We start from the raw sequence: 19742 nt of genomic DNA, 5'->3' as shown, positions 1-19742 counted from the left end.
TGATGAGAGTCACAAGTTAATAACAGTTTTAGTTATCCTGTTGATAAACAGGAAAAGTATTAAACACGTACACAGTAACAACGCTGGATGAAGACACTGACTTATTTTCTCGGTGACCGGGTAACGTTATTGCAGATAAATGGCAGTCAACAACGACTCAAGTCCATCATAGCCTGACTAAATCAAACTTCTAGCATAGGCTAAAGTCCATCACATAAGACTTCAAGTTTCCCGCGCTTCGTGACGCTCGGGCAGTCTGACCTTTGATCTCCATGACGTCATGACCTGGGTGCTATCATGGCCGCCGATGGAGAAAGTTTGGAGTAGTGTTACAAAAAAAGTTGTCAAAAACAGGGCGTTTTCTCCTTTTTCTCCTCACATCGGCGACATTATCAATCAGAACACGAAGGAGCAGACATTCAGATAGCCAAGAAGTAGTCACGTGGGAACAGACAACCTCCGAACGGACGTTTTAGTACGGTTTTCAGGGTAACGTTGTGACGAATTTTTGAGTGGGGACGTCAGTGTTTTTTTCTTGTGTTTGTGTACACAATCTTGTCTTGAGGGAAGAACCTGAGTCACTCCTCTCTTTCTACGCAACTCTTTCGTGCAAGAGTCTTCAAAATGCTGCTAGCAACCGCCGTGTTATGTTCGGCTTTGGTCGTACAACTCTTCGGAGAAGGAAAAGGTGAGTGGAACCTTGCATAATTACTCCACTTCCTTCAGGTGTATGTCATTGTTTTTCTCGAAACTATCACCATTTATGATATTTTAGGAACACAACAGTCACACGTTTGCTTTACGACAACTCCATTAAACTAAAATCTGACAAAAACTGTGGCCATTTTGAATGTAGAATATACATTTACCTGTTAACTGGTTACTCCTTTTGTTTTATAGCAAATTTTTTTACCGGTGGCTCAGCCTTTTGTTTCGTAGTTAAAGTGGTGCAACTTGACTCAGTTCTTTTGTTACTTGCAGACGTCATGTGAATGTAGGATGTGACGTCATGTAGACACAAGGATGATCGTGTCCCAGACAATTAAATAGTTAGATCAGGAACACAAATTTTGAAAATAAAAATACATGTACACTGATACAGACAGTTATCTTTGGCAAATGTATGGCTGCAGAGAGAAGAACGTGTAAAGTTAACACATGAGGTATTATGACTTATGTTAAAGTATTTGGGGGGGGGGGTTGTTTTAACTATACTATAACTCTCAACTCAATTATTCTGCCATGTACCCTAAGTCGGCCACATAAAAAGAAATCAGTGCTATCAAGGCCTATTCAAGAATGTCTTAAACACCTGGTCCTGTCATGGGTTTTCCAGACAGAAATTGCATTGGCCTCATGATGGGGGCATCGATGTTGATATTCCCACCTTGCGGTTAGCCTGGGTAATTTAGCTTTACTCCATTCTCTCGGTAAAGTGCAGAGATCTCTAATTAGATGCAGCCGAGAGAGCAACTGGATGGCACCCAGGCTACCTTGCAACTTGTGTTCAGTTTTGCAAAATTTTGAGTTGAAATAGAGCTCGAGCTTCTTCAGGAAGAATATGTTGAACACCTGAATATCTGTAGTGTGCATACCTACTTACTAGTACTTACATGATTTATTAGGAATCTAATGCAACCATACTTGCATACTTAAACAAATGTGGCTGTTCAATGTCATGCCTGCACTAATGTAATTGTATCAGTCACAATTAACCACAACTGAAAAACTGACCCTGACTTTACTAATAGAAGAAAACAAGCAGATGCATGAGATTGGGTGGTTCCATGTAATTTTATGGCTAGTAACTTGTAACATCAAGGTTGTTAAATTTGGAATTGTCTAATAAGTCATTATGTACAAGTAGAGATCTGTTGTATTTTTTTATTCATGCAAAATTTTAACGAGTGAAAGTGTTAACTTTGGACCTTTGGTACTACACACGTATTCCTGATTAAATTTAAAACACAAGATCAATTCTAGTGGGGGTTGATTAAGTGCATTGGGGAAGGGCAGTGACTTGCATGTACATAAGGATAGGTAAAGTCATCAACTAGAAGAATTTATTACTTGATGATGAAGCCTAGTATCCCCCGGGGTACTTTGAAGATATATTCAAATCATACATATCTAAAACGTCGTAGTACTATAGCTTCATTATCATTTCTGTCCACCCCCATTGGAAAACAGTGGTTTTAGTCCCACAGGAAGAACAAGATTTGCAAGTAGACCACATAATGGCTCTAATGCTACTTTCTGTTTATAATCAGTAATACATGATGAAAAATACAATTCTTTTCAAGCCTTTCCTGATCAAATTTAATGTTTGGTTAAAGATACACTGACAAAACCACTGCTAGTCTACCATTGAGAGCTATGAAAAGGGAATTAGTTGGTCTCCTGGCAGTGTGGTTCCTACTGTGTACACAAAACGCCCCAAAACAAATAACCCTAGACTCGTGGTTTGTGAATGAGCCTTGCAATAAACAACATTATGTACATTACATAAGCAAAAAACAACAACAAAATTGCCCATCTTGATATATTGTAGGCCACATTTCCTGTAATTTGTTTAAAAAGATATTACATACATTTCATACAAGCAACTGCTGGTATGGCAGTGCTTGAATGACGTTAGATGGCAATTGTATAATGTGTACTGGTAGCTCCACTCTCTGACTGTTTGACTAAATGTCATGTGGCATTTCTGGAGAAGGGGGAACACACACTGACAAAAGTCAACGACCTGAGCACTTCTGTAACCATTGTAGATTTTGTGACCTTCATTCAATGATGATCTACAATATGTTAAGAATTCTTCTTTCTCTAATAACTTGAATCAACTTTGCCAGAAATTTTCCATAAAAAATGTTAAACTTCCTTGAAAAGGCTACAAACTTATTTTCTAAAGAAATTTTGCTGTGGCTTGGCAAAGTAAATTAAGTATGATAATGATATAATATACATGACATTGTAATGGTGCAGCAAGAAAATACTTCTCAGTTTAAAGAAAAAACAAGGACACTATATAATGTCCTTGGAAAAAACAGTTATCATACATGTAAATCCTCTAATGTTTTGCAGTGTTCGTTTTGCTACAGACAAAAATAAATAAATTTTATGGATGTTGTTGTATCACAAATGTTCAAGTCCATGATATTTTGTAGAAACATGCATTTGTGTGTAAAGTTATAGTGGTGTTGAGTCATTCCAAATGTCCAACTCCAAGCCTAAGTCTTCAATGCTAAACTTAATTTGATAATTGTCTTCTGGAAAATTACACTTACCGTATAGCTAGTGACCTTGCATAACAATGCCAAATGTCACAGATATACCAGTTTGACAAGCCTTGGCATCACTAGTCCCTGAGATCTTAATGCCTGCTTCTTAGTTCTAATCATTTCAGTCCTAAATTCATAAAGGAAAATTTATTTAGAATTTCAGATACTAAATGTAGATGCCACAGACTTAAACTGTCTACTGTACATGTAGCATGCCAAGTATATTGTTTACTGTTAGACCTCACACCTTTATAGCATGGATGGTACATTATAAAGCAGGCTAGGTCAGCAGTCTTTACCAGTATCATGTTAATGATTGACAAAGATATACATTGTGAAGTGGGTGCCATAATCTGTTCAGCAAGCTTGTATAACTTGTACTGTAGCCCTTGGTTCATCTAGCTTGCTGCAAGGGAGTAATGACCTGACAGGGGGCGCTGTTACCCAAGGACATGTATTGGACATGGCAGTAGTCCTCGTAAACAAACCCTCCATGTTGTTCCCTACAGCGTCGGTTTGTAGCGACCCCGGCATTCCCGACCACGGTAGTAGGAATGTCCGTGCGGGTCAGGAGCTGTATCCGGGTGCTGTCTTGCGGTACAACTGTGACGGTGGCTATGTCATGGTCGGCTCTGACAAAATGCAGTGCCTGGATAGTGGGGCGTGGCAGCCTCCCAATCCTCCCATGTGTCGCGGTGAGCCGCAAGATGTCCTATCTTTGCATGCCAAGTCCCTTGCTTTGCATACAAGTTGCAATGAGAAATATCACAGTCAACTAAAAATCTGTTTTTAAATCACAAAAGATTCCATAGTTATCAATTAATTATAACAACTTATTAAACTTATATGTTATGCACGTATCATAATCATCATAATCATAAGCACACAAATCGACCAGAAATTTCTCACAAATTGTAGTGTACCTAGAAATCACTTTCACTATACAGTCAAACCTGCCCAAGGCGACCACCCGGGGGACCAAGCAAAAACGGTCGCGATGGACAGGTGGTCGCCATGAAGAGGATTCCACTCACAACATGTTTCCAGGTCGAGGTGTTCAAATACAGTGTACTACGTAGATGGATGGAAAATTCTGTGATTTTAGACAGTATGACCCCCACCAGGTTCAATTCTAATAGACAAAAAGATCCTACAAAAATTACATTTTCCGTTATCGTTGTAATGTTTGTATATCGTTAACGTTACATCGTGTACAAATTTTCGTCATAATTTTGACTACAAAACAATGTTTGCCTCGATGATCTGTGCGCAGCGCCCTCTCACACATACGCACATACAATCGAAGTTTTAAGGCTTACAATAAATCCCTTGAAAATACTTTTTTGGGCGCCGACCGCTGGATAAAAGGGGCAAAGCAAAAGGTTTTCGATCTGACAACTGAAGATGAACACGGAACAGTGTGATTTCGTCGCGCCGCGCCACACCGCCAAGCTCTGTGCGACCGCATCGAAAGGTAAGTCAGTGCACGGCAGAACGCAAAGCGTCCAATAAAATACATAAAGGTTTGTGAGATTCATGGAAATGAAAAGAAAATAAGATTATCAATTTTCATCAATAACGAGAGTATTTTAAATGTTCATACACAGAAGCGTCGTGTTTTACAAAGGTCAGCGGTATGCCAATCTGGGCCGTGCCAAAACCAAGATGGCGACGGGACCAAGAAACAACATGTTTCGCCCGATGTTTTGCCCGCCGCGAAGTCATTTTTCGGCGGAATTTAGTAAGATACGGACACATTTTTGTTGAAAATACAAGAAATGGCTACTAATTTCTGTGACATCTGACTTTTGGACGCCATGCACTATGTAATCGTTTTGAAAAATGAGCTTAAACCGAACCGAGCTTGCGGTAAACTTATAAGATTACGACGGGCACACCAACATCGATATCAAAGTATTCACAAACATTTGTATTTACAATGTTTATGATTAAGGAATCGATGCTATTCCATATATTTTTGTCCGTCAAGGTCTTAGAATCATTTCCGCCAAATCCGACAGCAAAATGATCCGATGTCACCACACGCTTGGAAATGAGGCGGCCGCCATGGGCAGAGATTGTGCTCTTTGCGGTCCCAATTCGTGGCGGTCGCGGTCGCGTTGGACGGTTGGTCGCCTTGGGCAGGCAGATTAATGCTTGTGCCTATGGGGAAAATTTTCGGGACCGAGAAAAAGCGGTCGCCATGGCCAGGTGGTCGCGTTGAAAAGGTGGTCGCCTAGGCAGGTTTGACTGTACTGTATGAATCCATAGTGCACAGTAGGAATAAGTAGCATAAACAAAATAGATATATTTTGTAATCTAGTGTATATGATATAAAGTTATAAGCATACATTTTACATATAGTGTTTGTTATACCATAGACTTTCCTAAAAAACAGAAAGTCTTCCTAATATTGTTGATATACAAACTAGGTGTCCAGAATTAATGTAACCTTTTTCCTGCTACCTATAGCTACCAATGTAACACTATAACCTATACAAATTTGGCACCATTTTTAGCAGGCTGAAGGTTGGAACATTTTTTCAACTACTGGTATACACGTATTTCAAAATGACAACAAATATTTCCTGTTGGTTGGGCATAGCACGCAGGTGAACTGTGTATAAGTCAAATGCTAATACAGGATTAAATTGATGCGTCAGTGTCTCATACGCAAGAATGTGTTGTGGCATACTTTAGGAGGCATCTTGCTCATCCCTCTGTGTATTAACCCTCAAACCACCGTAGCTTTTTTACGACTAATCTTACCGTCTGGGGTCAAAACTGACCCCACAATGTTTTCTACAAATACAGCTTTATTGGTGACTATTTTTGTGGTTTGTATATATGTATGGTTTAAGCAATCCGTAAGAGACAGTTTGACATGATCAGGTGTGAATAATTTCTGCTTATTATCATGATTTATGCAAAAATAGGGAACATCGTATTTTGCAACTTACGCTATTCAGACAAACGGGCTCTTTTGAGGCCTGCGCCAACACTTGATGCCATATAGCATCTGAATGTCTTACGCTAGAACAACCAAATTTGGTCACCTTTGCTAAAATTTCGTTGGCAACAATTTGAATGTAATGAAATAACTAATTAATGTTTGTATGTTGCTATGGCAACCGGTTTCTGAGAGCCATATTTGGAAAAAGTCGCTAATTTTGGATTTTACAATGTAATTCTAGAGCTGTCTTTTTAAACTGCACTTATTTTCTTATATCAATACCAACCAATGTAATTCACTATCACTTTTATGATTTAATATTCATAATTTATGCATATTTGATTACGTCATCGGTCAAAATCTAAGATGGCGGACGATGTAATTAGATTAGCTATAACCGGCTATTTCAACCTCAAATTTCATATTACCATGTTTATTCAAACAGAAACAATCTTAGTATAACGCTTTGGTCCATTTTTTATTGTGTTATTAGGTTATATGATGAAAAAATGCATTTAAAATAATTCAAGATGGCGGAACCAAGATGGCGGAATTCGCTAGTGTAACCTGATATGAATATAATTTTTATGACGTCATTTTGACGTCGTTCCTGTTGCCATCTAAAAATAACGTCTTTGGATATATTATGATTTATCATACATAATTTCTATTTAAGTTTTATCGTGTACCTTTGAGTTGTATGAAAATACCCAATTTGTTGGTTTTCGTCAATAAAATCACATAAATGACGTCATAATACGTCGCAACGTCATAATCTTTACGTTCATTAAAAATAATGTTTTTTTCACGTTTCTAAAAAACTATATTTTGTAACTATGATCATGATAACCCTTTCCATACATGTTAATAGATGACAAGTATCAAACAATAGGGAATATGAGTGCAGATTTTGCTGGGGTCAGTTTTGACCCCACCGGACCATGCGTAAACCTTCTAGGATAACTTAATCAACAATGAGCCAATCTCGGTAAAAACTTGTGAGAAGTTATAAGACATATATACAAACAAACTCATAGAAGGAATTTTGTTTTCGACTCGAAATGTCAAAATGGCACATGTTGATATACGCCTGGGGTCAGTTTTGACCCCATACGGTGGTTTGAGGGTTAAACAGCCCAGGTGTCCCCCACTCTCAATGGGAGCACTTGTTCCATGATAACATCTTGCTTTGGCACTTGTATTCAGTGTCACACCTGACCTTTTCTGTAGGCATACTTTGGAAAACATTTTCATCCTTTGGTATGTTTGATATGAAGGACGCTATTCTTCATTGTCAGAAAGGTATTTTGTGTTAAACAAGCATATCATAATCAAAAAATTTGGAGGGTAATTATGTAATATGATTCATGGAACCAGAATTTTGTGTGGTCAACAATTATATCATTGACAAGTACTGTTCTCTCAAAATAGCACATCCATGGGGGCACCACAGCTCCCTTAGAAATAGTTTATTTCAACTGAAGGAAGTTGCTACTAGTATTTTGTTTTTTTCAAAAGGAGTTCATATCCACTCCTGATTTGTGGGTTATACAAAAAGCTATAAGTTATATCAGTTGTTAACCTGGTAGATTAATACATATCAGTAATATTTCAGTTTCGACAGCCCTAGCACAGATCATGGTATCTGGGATATAACATCTTTGAGTTGTATTTATTGACATTGCTAATTTGTATTTTTTTGATTCTTTATATCGAACACAGTCATTGAGTTGCTTGGATTAATACAAACATGTTGTGGGTGCTGAGATATTCAAACATACAGATTTTTCATCAAGGAACATAAGAAATGTTGAATAGAAATGTTGATTACACCTCAAATGACAGAATTTTTTCATGATTATATTGTAGCATATTGTCTCCTTAGTGGGGATAACAGTAGTAGTTTTTTTATGGGTACTAGTAGGCCACTGAATACACCCTAACTGAGACAGTCTGACGTATCAAAGAGTCATTTTCCTCTATATTAAACACAGTACTACAAAATTATGACACTGTTTGTCCTTAATGTAGATTTCACTGTATCTGTCTTGCTCTACCAAATGGATATATTAATAATACAACTTTTTAACGTATTATACTCTTCACAGCCTTAACTTGCAGTATCCCAGACAACATCCCCAATGGGAAGTTTGGAATCATGTCCAAGCCTGAATCGTCGGGGGACCTCCCCTACCCACAAGGGACAGTTATCCAGTACAAGTGCAACAGGGGGTACAGACTAGACGGAGAGGAACGAATGACGTGTGAGGAGGGGCGCTGGAGTGAAGAAACTCCAACATGCGGTAAGGATCATCACAAGTCTTGGGAAAAGAATACGATGAAAACAGTATTACAGACTGAGGCGTTGCCAAAAAATCTGTATGCTAGACTTTGTTACTCCACCCAAATGCCATAAAGAGTAAAGCATTGTTTATGTGTGTGTGTGTGTGTGTGTGTGTGTGAGAGTGTGTGAGTGTGAGTGAGTGTGTGTGTGTGTGTGTGTGTGTGAGAGAGTGTGTGTGTGTGCGTGTGTGTGTTTGCGTGTGTGTGTGTGTGTGTGTGTGTGCAGTGCAGCATTGCACAAGAGGGGTGAAGTCTGCCATCTCTGATGACCTTGTTTGAACACGGATTTGACTCCTAAACGTTTTGACAGATGCGGGCGGGGCTATGGGATTGTCCTATATCTTTCACCTGCCCACATTTCTTTTGTATTCATAAGTTCCTGTGGTGGCAGAAAATTCCATTGTAAGACTCCCATCCCCTGAAATGAGTAAGAGTGGGGTGACTTCAGGACAATGTACCTACCTGACCCACTAACTTAGTGAGTAACAGGAATATCGATGATGGCAGGAAGTACACATTTGTCAAATGGCACAAATGATACCTCTATTAGTATTACAGAAAAGAGGCACTGATATGTCTCATTTAAGATCGATTCCCAGTTGATCTATTCCGTCATTGGAGTCATCTGTACGTTGTGTGTCATGCACCTGGCTACAGAGACATGTTGTCGATTGTCACAGTTGGATTTAAATGTCTGAAAGTTAATGAACTGTATGCCCATCAAAGGTACTGTATCAATGAGCTGTCAAGTTAACATAGGACAATATGAAAAAAAGGCTGTTACATGTATGTGTCTGTTTCATAGTTTTGTATTGACTTTTTGGAGAATTAACTACTAACGGTCAAATTCAAACTTCAGATGCATTTCAAAAACGTGCTGTGAAAAAAATAGAGAACTCATTTGTATTCATGTGAGCACCTGCTCCACTTGTTTTTGATTCCCTCCAGCAAGTTCTAGGGGCTTCTCAGAAAATGTGACTCAGGTGATGTATGGGCAGGATCAGTTGGGAAACGTCAAGGAGCGGATGAGGAAGAATAGATGAGATTAGTGGTGTTGTTTTATAGCACAAGTAGAGTCATAAATGTCAGTTCTAATGTCACTCTGCTGGCACATGTATAAACATAAACAAAGCAGTGATTTTCCTAGGTTAAGAGAAAAATGTGTCCTCAGTAAAGGTAAAAGGTAAAGGTCGTGTTGCCTCTTTTGAGGCCGTAAGGGCAGTGGCCTGTTATCAACTGTGCCTAGGGCAAGGTATTGGAAGACAGAGCTCATCTTTCTCTTTCCACTGCCTTTTTACCTCCCCAACCAAAGTTAGATACAGTACCCATTTTACACCTCAGTTGAGTGAGCAAAGACGTGTAAACTGCCTTTCCCAAGGATGCAACGTCTAGCCAGGAATGCCAGGAATCGAACTCTCAATCTCATGACCGCTAGCCTAACTGCTTGGCCAATCATTGCCACTAAGTACATGTACACCACAACATAATCATTCAGGAAGGTGTCATACCACAGTTTTTTGGGGGAAGCATGTTATAGACAGGAATTTGATCAGTCGTTAATCCAAATAAAGTAGATCTTTTAGGGCTTATGACCTGCATAAGATCCATCCGTCTATTTAGCATGTGTTCTCTCTGGTTTGCCAAATTTCCAAGCAGATGTTGAGGTGAAAGATCGTTTTGGTTTTTCACCCCAATATCTGCTTGGAGATTGCTTGGTATTCTGGGTATCCAATAAAATGGGCGTTTGATAGCTATATTCCATGTTTCTCCTTGCCCCTTTTATTTAAGACAGACAGCATTATGTCAATATGGCTAATAAGAGGTTGAGGTATAAAGAAACACTGCTGTTTCATCCATAGATTACCATTTATATTATTGCTTGTACAAAGTCAGGCACCAATTTATTATTGAGATGGCTGGAAAAATGTCATTGATTTGGTACAAGGTAGATTATATGATCATCTGGTGCTACATGTATATTGTAACTGCATTAGTGTATAATCGCCTTGTTAGTGCTAATTTTAGACGTCTTAAAAACCTATTGTTTTTGCTGTTGTTTCCCCCTCAGTGCAAATATGTCGCCATTTTGAGGAGATCGCCCATTGCCAGATCAACGTAGTGAGCTCCCACTGCGTACAGAACTCCTACTGTTACAACGGGACCGTCGTGGAGTACCACTGCGACCTGGGCTATTTCCAAATGGGCCCCTCTCGCAGGGCGTGCATCAACGGACACTGGGCGGGCATACTGGACGGCAGTTTCACGAGTGATGATACTCCGCCAAGATGCGGTCTGTATATATGTACATAATATCTGATTAAGAAGTTTAAAAGATCTATAGGGTTGGGTAGTAATAACTATAGTACTACAAAATCAACCAACTGACATTACACAGAACAGCGAGCAGATTAAATTTAGACCTGAGCATTTGGATTTGGACTATTGCTTCTAAACATGCACATTTTGAACCTATGTGTCAGATATTTTATGGAAAGGTTCAATGTTACACAATGAATCATAATACTCTGTTCTGGAAAAATGACAATTTTTTATAGGTGAAACAAAAATCTTGCACTTGTCTACTCTCAACACTACACACTTAGTGACCGGTTTCCACATATATCTAACAACGTGGCCATTGTTCTATGTATAGGTGTTAGTCGCCTTGGGGGCCGCAAGTAAAAGGTGATCAGATCGCACCTGAGGAACAATAGAACGGTCAGGGGTTAAGACTTAATGGATTGACAAGCTTATCCCCACAGACGTGACCCGAAATTGAGATTAAAGGTGGATTTAATGAAGAGAGAGGTGTCTGTTCAGGTTTGTATTAAGGTGTCCATCAGTCCTGTCAAATGTCAGATTACAGCTGGCCCCAAGGCCACAGTCTAGTATTCATACATGGTTTTCTTTTCAGTTGATTAGTGCTTGAACATGTGTACAGGTATTGCCTTCTTGTTACACAAACAGTGTTACACAGTACTGTAATAGTTAGTAATGTCATGTTTCTGACATATTGTCATTGTGTATGTGTTTGCCTCCGCTCCGGATACAAAGCCCAAAACATCCAAACGTGTTAGCCACAGCTCACCTGACCATTGCAGGGTCATGGAGCAAGATGGCCGCCCTTGACACAGGGTTGAGACTTCAACTTCAACTTCGATTACCCCCAAATAACCCAGCGAGGGGCAAAGTAGGGGGGGAGGAGGTCCCAGGCTAAGGCGGGCAGGCCTCCAGCCTGGCACGGAATGACTCAATGGTGGGAGCCGTAACAACCGCGCCAGGCAGGGCGTTCTACTCGGGGATGGTGCGGGGGAAGAATGAATGTTTGTAAGAGTCTGTCCGGGCGTTAAGTGGTTGAAATTTGAGCGTGTGGCTCCCCGGGTGCGCCCCTGAGCTGGTTGCAGTAGACTATCTGTGTTAACATTGATGTGGTTATTGACTAGCTTATACAAAAAGGTGAGGCTGGCGTTCCTCCTCCTTTCAGAGAGAAGGGTCCACTGCATGTTATTGAGACAAAAGTAGTTTAAACAAATGATGCTCTGTAATAATGAACAATCTTATCTTTCCATCCTTGACAGTTCCCCAGTGCCCAACTCCCCATCCTATTGAGAACGGCTTGGTGCAGAGTGGTCAGTCTGACCTGAAGGGGCCGTTCCTGGAGGGGTCGGAGGTCACGTACCACTGCAGCAGTGGGTACACGCTGATCGGCCCCACCATGAGGAGGTGTGTCGGGGGAGCCTGGACTGACCAGGACCCTCACTGCTGTAAGTGTTCTATCAGATGGACTGATGATATGTGGATTGTATACAGAGTGTATATCTGAAATCTCACAGTCCAAGATGTCCTAATGTCCATCACATAGATAGGTGGAAACCTCTTCGTTAGATAGATTCAAACAGCAGTTAGTTAGAGTTACTTTAGGTGCAAGATGTTTGGTGTGACATAGTTAGCTGCTGCCACATGCCTGCAAAGCTGGTGTGTTGCACCAAATAGCAGTTATTGACCAATTCGGAGATTCAGATTTAAATGTTACATGTATTTTGCCATTTATTTTCCTGTGTGTGTAGAAAATGTAGTACCACATGACATTGATATACAATACAATTGTGAATACCTGTGATAATCTACTGAGATCCTTAGCTGATTAATCATGTCCGTTTGTACAATTTGTATTTTTCAATTCCATTAGTTCCAAGACACCGTAGCTTAGGTGGAAAACATTGTTTAAGTGTGCCAATTGGTTATTATACTATATCATAGGTGGAACATGTTCGAGTTTGAACACTGTTTCCCATTGAGATCATCAATATATTTTACAGTTAAGCATGTTTCATTTAACTTTTGTGGAAACCATCTTAATCCAGTCAATGCTAAGCACTTAATAATCTTGTAATCTTCGTACATTGTACTTGGGGGGTAACATGTGGCCTTGTGTCCCTCCCCCCACCAGGGAAAGTGTGTGACCCACCCGAGACCATCACCCATGGTGATTACGCTGACCATAAGCAGACCTATAGAGACGGGGAAACGGTCCAATACTCCTGTTCCCCAAACTATCGACTGGAGGGAGACTCGGTGCGGGAGTGCCTGTCTACGGGCTCGTGGTCCGGGATGTTACCGCGCTGTGTGTGGGACCCCACCGCACAAGGACGTAAGTACACTAGAAAGGAAAGGATACCATGTGAGGTCTGCAAGGACTGATTTCAAACCAATGACTCCTTCAAAACTTCAACACCTTGCGCTGTGGTTTTAAGTTTGTCCTGAAAATATCACCGCAAAAATGCACGCATAAAACCACTGTGAACTCAAATGCATTTAGTTTGTATCTCACTATGAAGTGATATGGTATCTTACCATTAGTAATAGGTCAGGAAAAATCAAGGTCATAAAACTAAATGTCAATCAAACCATTATTTTACACAGAGCCATGCCAAGCACCGGGGCAACCTGTCAACGGTTACCACGAGAATCCAGACAGGGTGTACTTCAACCCACGGGAAATCGTGCACTTCTTCTGCCACAACGGGTACAGACTGGAGGGGAGCGACACGATGACGTGCCAGCCGAATGGAACATGGGGAGGGGAGCTGCCCACTTGTGTGATGGGTGAGAGGTCTTCTACATACCTGAACCTTATAACTATGTTTAGTCTTCTTTCCAGGACACGATTTTCTGCTGTCATTTCAGTAAACCCATCCCTCCCTCCTAGCAGGGTTCCACCTGATTCTAATTTTTTTCATTAAAAGATAATCAAACATGGCACTTTTGTCTGTCAAGATGGCAGAATGGTCATAGTTTTCAGTCATTACCAACAAGGATGTCTCTGATGGATTGATTTACACTAGGGAAAGCACTGAATTGTTCCCATCATTTTCTAAGTATCAGTGGTTTAATGAAATCATTCCTTGAAATTGGTACTCACATTAAGATTAATGCTTGTCATACCTTTTCTTCACCAGATACCCATAGCACCCATACGGACACTCCCATACCCTCAACGTTCAGTGAAACATGGAGTATCGTCGCTGCCTCCGCCGGCTCGGTTCTCGGCATCCTCATCATTGCAGTTGTAATCGTGGCGTGGCAGTGTCGTCCCGGGCGCCGTCGACTCTTGACCGACTGCCCGCCGGGACACCCGTTTTACTTCATGGACGACAGCGACCAAGTGGGTCTACTCACCATGGACCCGGTGGCCCAGGGAGTTCACATTGCTCTGCCTTCTTACGAAGAAGCGTGTCAGGAACATGGTTCACAAGAACCGCCACCCTTCCAGGCAGTAGTAGAGGAGGGACAAAATCAAAGCAGTGCAGGAGGAGGGGAGGGAACTCGAACCAACCGCCACTTTTTACCAAACATGCCTAATGGAGAACACAACCATAGAAGCCAAGTCAATTTTGTTGCAGACATGCATTCGCTACCTGGGGGCCACCGCGCAAGAGATGAACAAAGTTCTATTGGCGATAGCGTAGCTTCGGTCGAAACAGCGCCACTGAGCGAAGAGTCGATGTCAACTTCCCGCCAGAGTACTTGTGGAAGTCTGTCTTCCTCTAAGGAAAGTCTTATTGATGCAGAAGGTAATTTTGATTATCTAAAATAATGATAATAACCAGGTGTGGAACTGATATTTCTTGAACATCTTTTGCAAATTTATGTTGTTCTGTATTTTTTCCCTGCATTTTGTGTATATCTGTATCTAACCATATTGTACACTTTTTTTTGGTTCCAGATAATGCCCTCGATAGGCAGTTGGAAGCCATGACACCCAGGCTGACCTTTGACACTCAGGACGCATGATGTGCATCTCTGTAGCTCAGGTGTACAAAGTAATAACTTGGTAAAACTGTACCTTTGAACTCTGACCTTTGAACCTCACCCTGTTACTTTCTCAGGGCAAAGGTTGTAGACAGACAGAAACTGGCTTTATATGATATGTATTATGATGTGTTACTGTAAATGTAAATGAAAACTAACTTGTGCCTGATAGATCTACGTCTATTTGTCTATAATGTATCAAAGGTTACACGTGCTGGTGCTCTAATGAGCTTGTTACAAAGTTAGAGAGAGATCTTACTGACAAACCCCAAAGTCAAGGTCACTTATATATATTAGCTGGGAAAGATATCTTTTTGCTGTGATGATTAGTAAAATGGTTTATTAAGAAAAGAAGAAATGGAATGTTACACATTCTTCTATTTTGTGTTACAAACACATACATGTACATGTAAGTGATCCAAAACAGCAGGGGCACTACCCAGAGGGCATATCGCAGTGGTATCTGTGCATTAAGCCAGGTTGACTGGACACGTCAGCCCTCCAGCCTTACCAGATATATTTTCAAACATAATTGTCGGGTCAGGGTTTACTAATTGGTGAAATGTGGTGCTCGACAACTTCAGAAATAAACAGTTTGCCTAAATCAAGGCTTGTCACCGGCCCTCGTAATTGCAGGTTTTGCCTGTGTTTTAAGACTATTTAACTAACGGTTGTCAGAAAGTGAAAAGGGTTTCTGTGTTACACAAGATAGACTTGAGTGCGTTTGCTTGACCTCCAGAAGCTGACATGATAACTCATTGCAGCCATGATTACTGTGAAAGTACCATGGCAGTTGGAACCAATGTCACATACAAAACAAATTACACACCACTTTCGCAAGGGAACCATTAGTTTCTTCAAATATAACCATACAGGTAAAAGCATTGAATGGGTTTCGTTCCTTTTTTTAAACTTTTGACCAGGTTATGTCTACGCAACTATCAGTGCAGTTTTCAAAACTAGAAAACATAATACAGTTACTGTAGTATGATAACACTCATTTTACAAGGCATTGATTTCGTTGACTTAACAGAAAAATAGAAAGTTTAACGTACAAGACTTACAACGTTGCTGAAGGTTAGACATCCAGGTAGTAAGATACGCCAAAAATAGTTACTCAAGCAACTGGATAAAATTTTGAAACAGTCAGACATTTCAGACAGCCTCCGCCACTGACAAAAGACAGTGGATGCTGTCTGAAACGTTTGTTTAAAAATTTTATCCAGTTGATTGAGTAACTATTTATGGTGAACAAGACTTAGAATTTGTATCAACATGGCATTTTTGTGCCATTTGATATCTACACATTCTTTGCAAATAACTGATAATCAAATAAGTAATTCTGGTATTGCACAGGACAGCATTACATAAAAAGAAAACTGAGCTGGGAGCTAAACACCATCTCTACATTTATCTGAAAATTGGGCTACAAAAGGTGAAGGTATTGCAACAGCCTAATAATCTTGTTTTCTTCTCAACAAAGATACCAAATTCTGATTATCATGTCACTCGCATTGAAGAGAAAAAAATCCTGGTTCTGTTTTATCCAGGATTATGAAGTATAAAAGCGATGAAATTTTCTGGGCACACCTGGTCCAATTTGTACACACCTGATTGTCATTGTAAGATCAAGAAGACTTTACGATCCATTTGTTGATCACAGAAAACCAATCTTGTTCCCCTCCTCTGTAACAAATCTCTTCATCCCTTTCTTTCCTGTGTCCTTGATAATGATAAAAAGAGGATCAACAAGGGTTTATAGCTTGGAAGTCTTATATGAAAGTGTAGCTTGAGTCGTTGTGACCCAAAGGTTGTCGATTGACCTCCGCGTACTATGTCCATCAGCCGAAGTATTAAAGGCTATTTTGTACACTTAATTTGGCGTAACACCTCTTTACCGGACCTAATTGAAAAAGGGGATATCTGGAATGAGATCTGAAACAATATTGTTTGAAGGCCAACCGAAACAAAGGAAGTCATCAGGCAAATGAAAAACCTTTAATACTCCATTAAAAAGTGTGATAAGTGGTCCGATTCCAGGCTAATGTAGCTTGCGTTGAGTAATGACAATTGGTGTTATCTTGCCAAGTAACATGATGTAGCTGCAAAGATTACTCCACATGAATGCCTTGGAAAGAAAGACTTAAGTTAAAGCAAAAAAGCCTCTGTTCATTTAATTTTCACTACAGGAGAAAGAAGGGGATTTCGATTGATCGCCTTCCTGCTGTACAGTGGACTTAGGTGTTGTGAAACGGTATGTTACCAAAACACTACAGGAAAATCCTGGTTTATCTTTAGTGCGGTATTTGGTTAACTTTCGCTTCAGCTCAGATGATTGTGTCCAGGTGCTTTATCCTTTGTACTGGCCTCAATCGGTGTTATCATTGCCAATCTTTCCTTACATGTGTAGGAAGAATTTAGAGAAATAGGACATCGGAAATTGGAAAAGTTAGGGAGCATAACTAATGTTAAGTAGCAAAACTTGAGACAATCTCTTTCAGGTTAACAACTTAATGTGTGCATTACATTTACGTGTCCTACTTTGTTGACAGTCTGTTTTGTGTGTGGTCCAACTTCAGTGTTACTGAAAAAGATAATTATGGTAGTCAGAAGTAGCAAATTGTTGTAGCTAAACTAGTACACGTAGTGCCTTTTTTGGACAACAAGATAGTGGAGAAATTCTAACGTTACAGTCACTGTGATATGATGATGCTTGTACAAACTGTAGTCAAATACTCTTAGTGCAGAAAAGATCTTAGTCTAAAGTTGGTCTATTTTGAGAAAACATTATGTGTTGTACAGTATATAGAAAAGTTTGATATTTACTGACACAAGAAATTACAGAGGAAACTACTTAACACTTTGTAATGTTTGAGTTTATTGTACAAAGTTAATGATATATGGTACCCAAATGTAGCTGATGAATCAAAGACAATTACCACCATATAGTATACTGTACATATACATGTGGTATAGCCCAGTATAGCCGGTGTGGGTTGTTACACGTGTAATGCTGCTACTGTGTATTCTTGGGACCATGGACATTTTCCAGTATAGTACTTAAATTTTCTATGGCATTTCAAAAGTCAACACCTATTATATCTACAGCACCATACAACTTGCCAGATTTTAGAAAAAAAGAACTACATGTAAATGGAACTATGACATTGTTTACCTTGTAAGTGCTTAATTGTGATACAACAAAATAATAAAAAGATGGAAAGTGTTAATTTTATTGCTGGACAGTTACTGTACCTAAGACAAATTGTGTCCTTCTCACCTTTAAATGTACAGATAGACATAGCAAAACATCTCATGTTCAGTTAAAAGTTTGACACCCATACCTCCAAATATACATGTACATATAGCCCACCCACCATTTTCGAAACATGTCCCACTGTACTCAATCACAGCCTACTTTCATGACACATGCCCCCAATGGTGACAGCCTGTGACCCTTACTTTCGCTGCATTACAAATTTACAAAGAGCATCTTCACCACTTTGCATATCTAATGAAAGGTGCGGGTGCTGGCAGCCATGTTGGTGTCCTTGATTTGCATTTCAAAGGAACATAGCTCAAGTGTGCACAGCGTTTTTGTGTTTTATCAACAATTCTTTAAGTTTTTCTCTGGTATTCTCTTCTTAGAGAACACCAGACACACTTAATACAGGTTAATTAAGAAGGTCAGACAAATCTTTAGATGTCCGAAATTGCTTGAGCTACGATTCTCTGAAATGCAAATAGCTACATTTCAGCTTCGTTAAGTACAATCATTCGTGCAATGGCTATCATGTCATGTCTGATATACATGTACAAATATAGTAATAATGAAAATGTTCTGTTGTTTAGAGTATATTGATTATGTTGCTAGTAACTGAATTGATGGTAGTGAGTGTATAGCAACATCCATGTAATGATAACAAATAGATGCTATTACAATTATCAACGCCCATGCATGTGTATTTGTACAGTATGTGCATGTCAATGCTTTTATGATGTCAGTCACCAAGCAAAATGCAGTTATCCATGATTCGGAAATGTCTATGTACATGTAATCATTGCATTAACTGTAAAACTACATCTGTGACTGTGTTACATCATGTGATGTCTTAATTGCACTGTTCAAAGATGGTCACTAAATTTGTATTGCTATGTGTATTGTTCTGTATATTGATGTAAATTTTTGCAGAGTTTTGTGGCCTTTCAAAGACAAATTAATTAAAGTGTGTTTGGTGATAATTGTGTTAATATTTTTTTGTTAATGATGCAAAGAAATCTATGCAATGGTTTGCATCAATAGGGTTTCTGCACCGCTGCCATGCGACCTTATGTTATGGACATGTGACGTCAGCAGTTTGTTGGTGTCCTATGTGATTGGTCAATGAGATCTTTTACAATCGGGAGGAAGGTACATGTACAATAAAGGTCAATCGAAAATTTGGTGTTTGTATTCTATGTGTTAGAACAACTTTCAGCAATATTCTATGTTAATTACCAACATAATGATTCATGATAACAAGTATTGTTATGGAGGGAAGTCTGTAAGACAATTGCAGGAGATGGTCACTGTATATTTAGTGATGTCCGCCTGTATTGGACAACACGCTAAATTGCCACTAAGAGTTTGTAAGCGATATTTATGATTGAACAGCAAACAACACGAAAACATACAAATCGTACCTTGGTTTTCAAATTTGTAACAGCTCATAAAATCGCTAATGCGGCGCCACAACTTGCATTAGTGCATGACTAATAAATGTAAGAAATCCATATCCCTCCTTTGAAATGTCAGTTACTTCATTATTCTATCTACCTAATGATGTTGAAAATGACTCCTGAAGGCAGCCATT

General features: G+C 39.6%; 1 protein-coding gene across 2 annotated transcripts; it reads left to right on the top strand.

The window, feature by feature from the left end:
* Positions 1 to 272: 272 nt before the first annotated feature.
* Positions 273 to 19329, top strand: LOC136432824 (complement component receptor 1-like protein). Of its 2 annotated transcripts, XM_066424351.1 has the most exons (9): positions 273 to 688; positions 3791 to 3976; positions 8343 to 8537; positions 10646 to 10867; positions 12156 to 12341; positions 13028 to 13228; positions 13501 to 13683; positions 14037 to 14651; positions 14804 to 19329. In XM_066424351.1, exons 1-9 carry the CDS (start codon positions 625 to 627, stop codon positions 14869 to 14871), a joined length of 1920 nt encoding a protein of 639 aa, XP_066280448.1. In that variant the 5' UTR covers positions 273 to 624; the 3' UTR covers positions 14872 to 19329. The 2 variants fall into 2 exon arrangements, with proteins under 2 accessions (XP_066280448.1, XP_066280449.1); XM_066424352.1 differs by lacking the exon at positions 3791 to 3976.
* The last annotated feature ends 413 nt before the right edge of the window (positions 19330 to 19742 follow it).

This window comes from Branchiostoma lanceolatum, chromosome 4 (genome assembly GCF_035083965.1).
Source record: "Branchiostoma lanceolatum isolate klBraLanc5 chromosome 4, klBraLanc5.hap2, whole genome shotgun sequence".
Classification (NCBI taxonomy): domain Eukaryota; kingdom Metazoa; phylum Chordata; class Leptocardii; order Amphioxiformes; family Branchiostomatidae; genus Branchiostoma; species Branchiostoma lanceolatum.
Note: the sequence above shows the minus strand (reverse complement) of the source record. Positions and strands in the feature narration are given on the sequence as shown.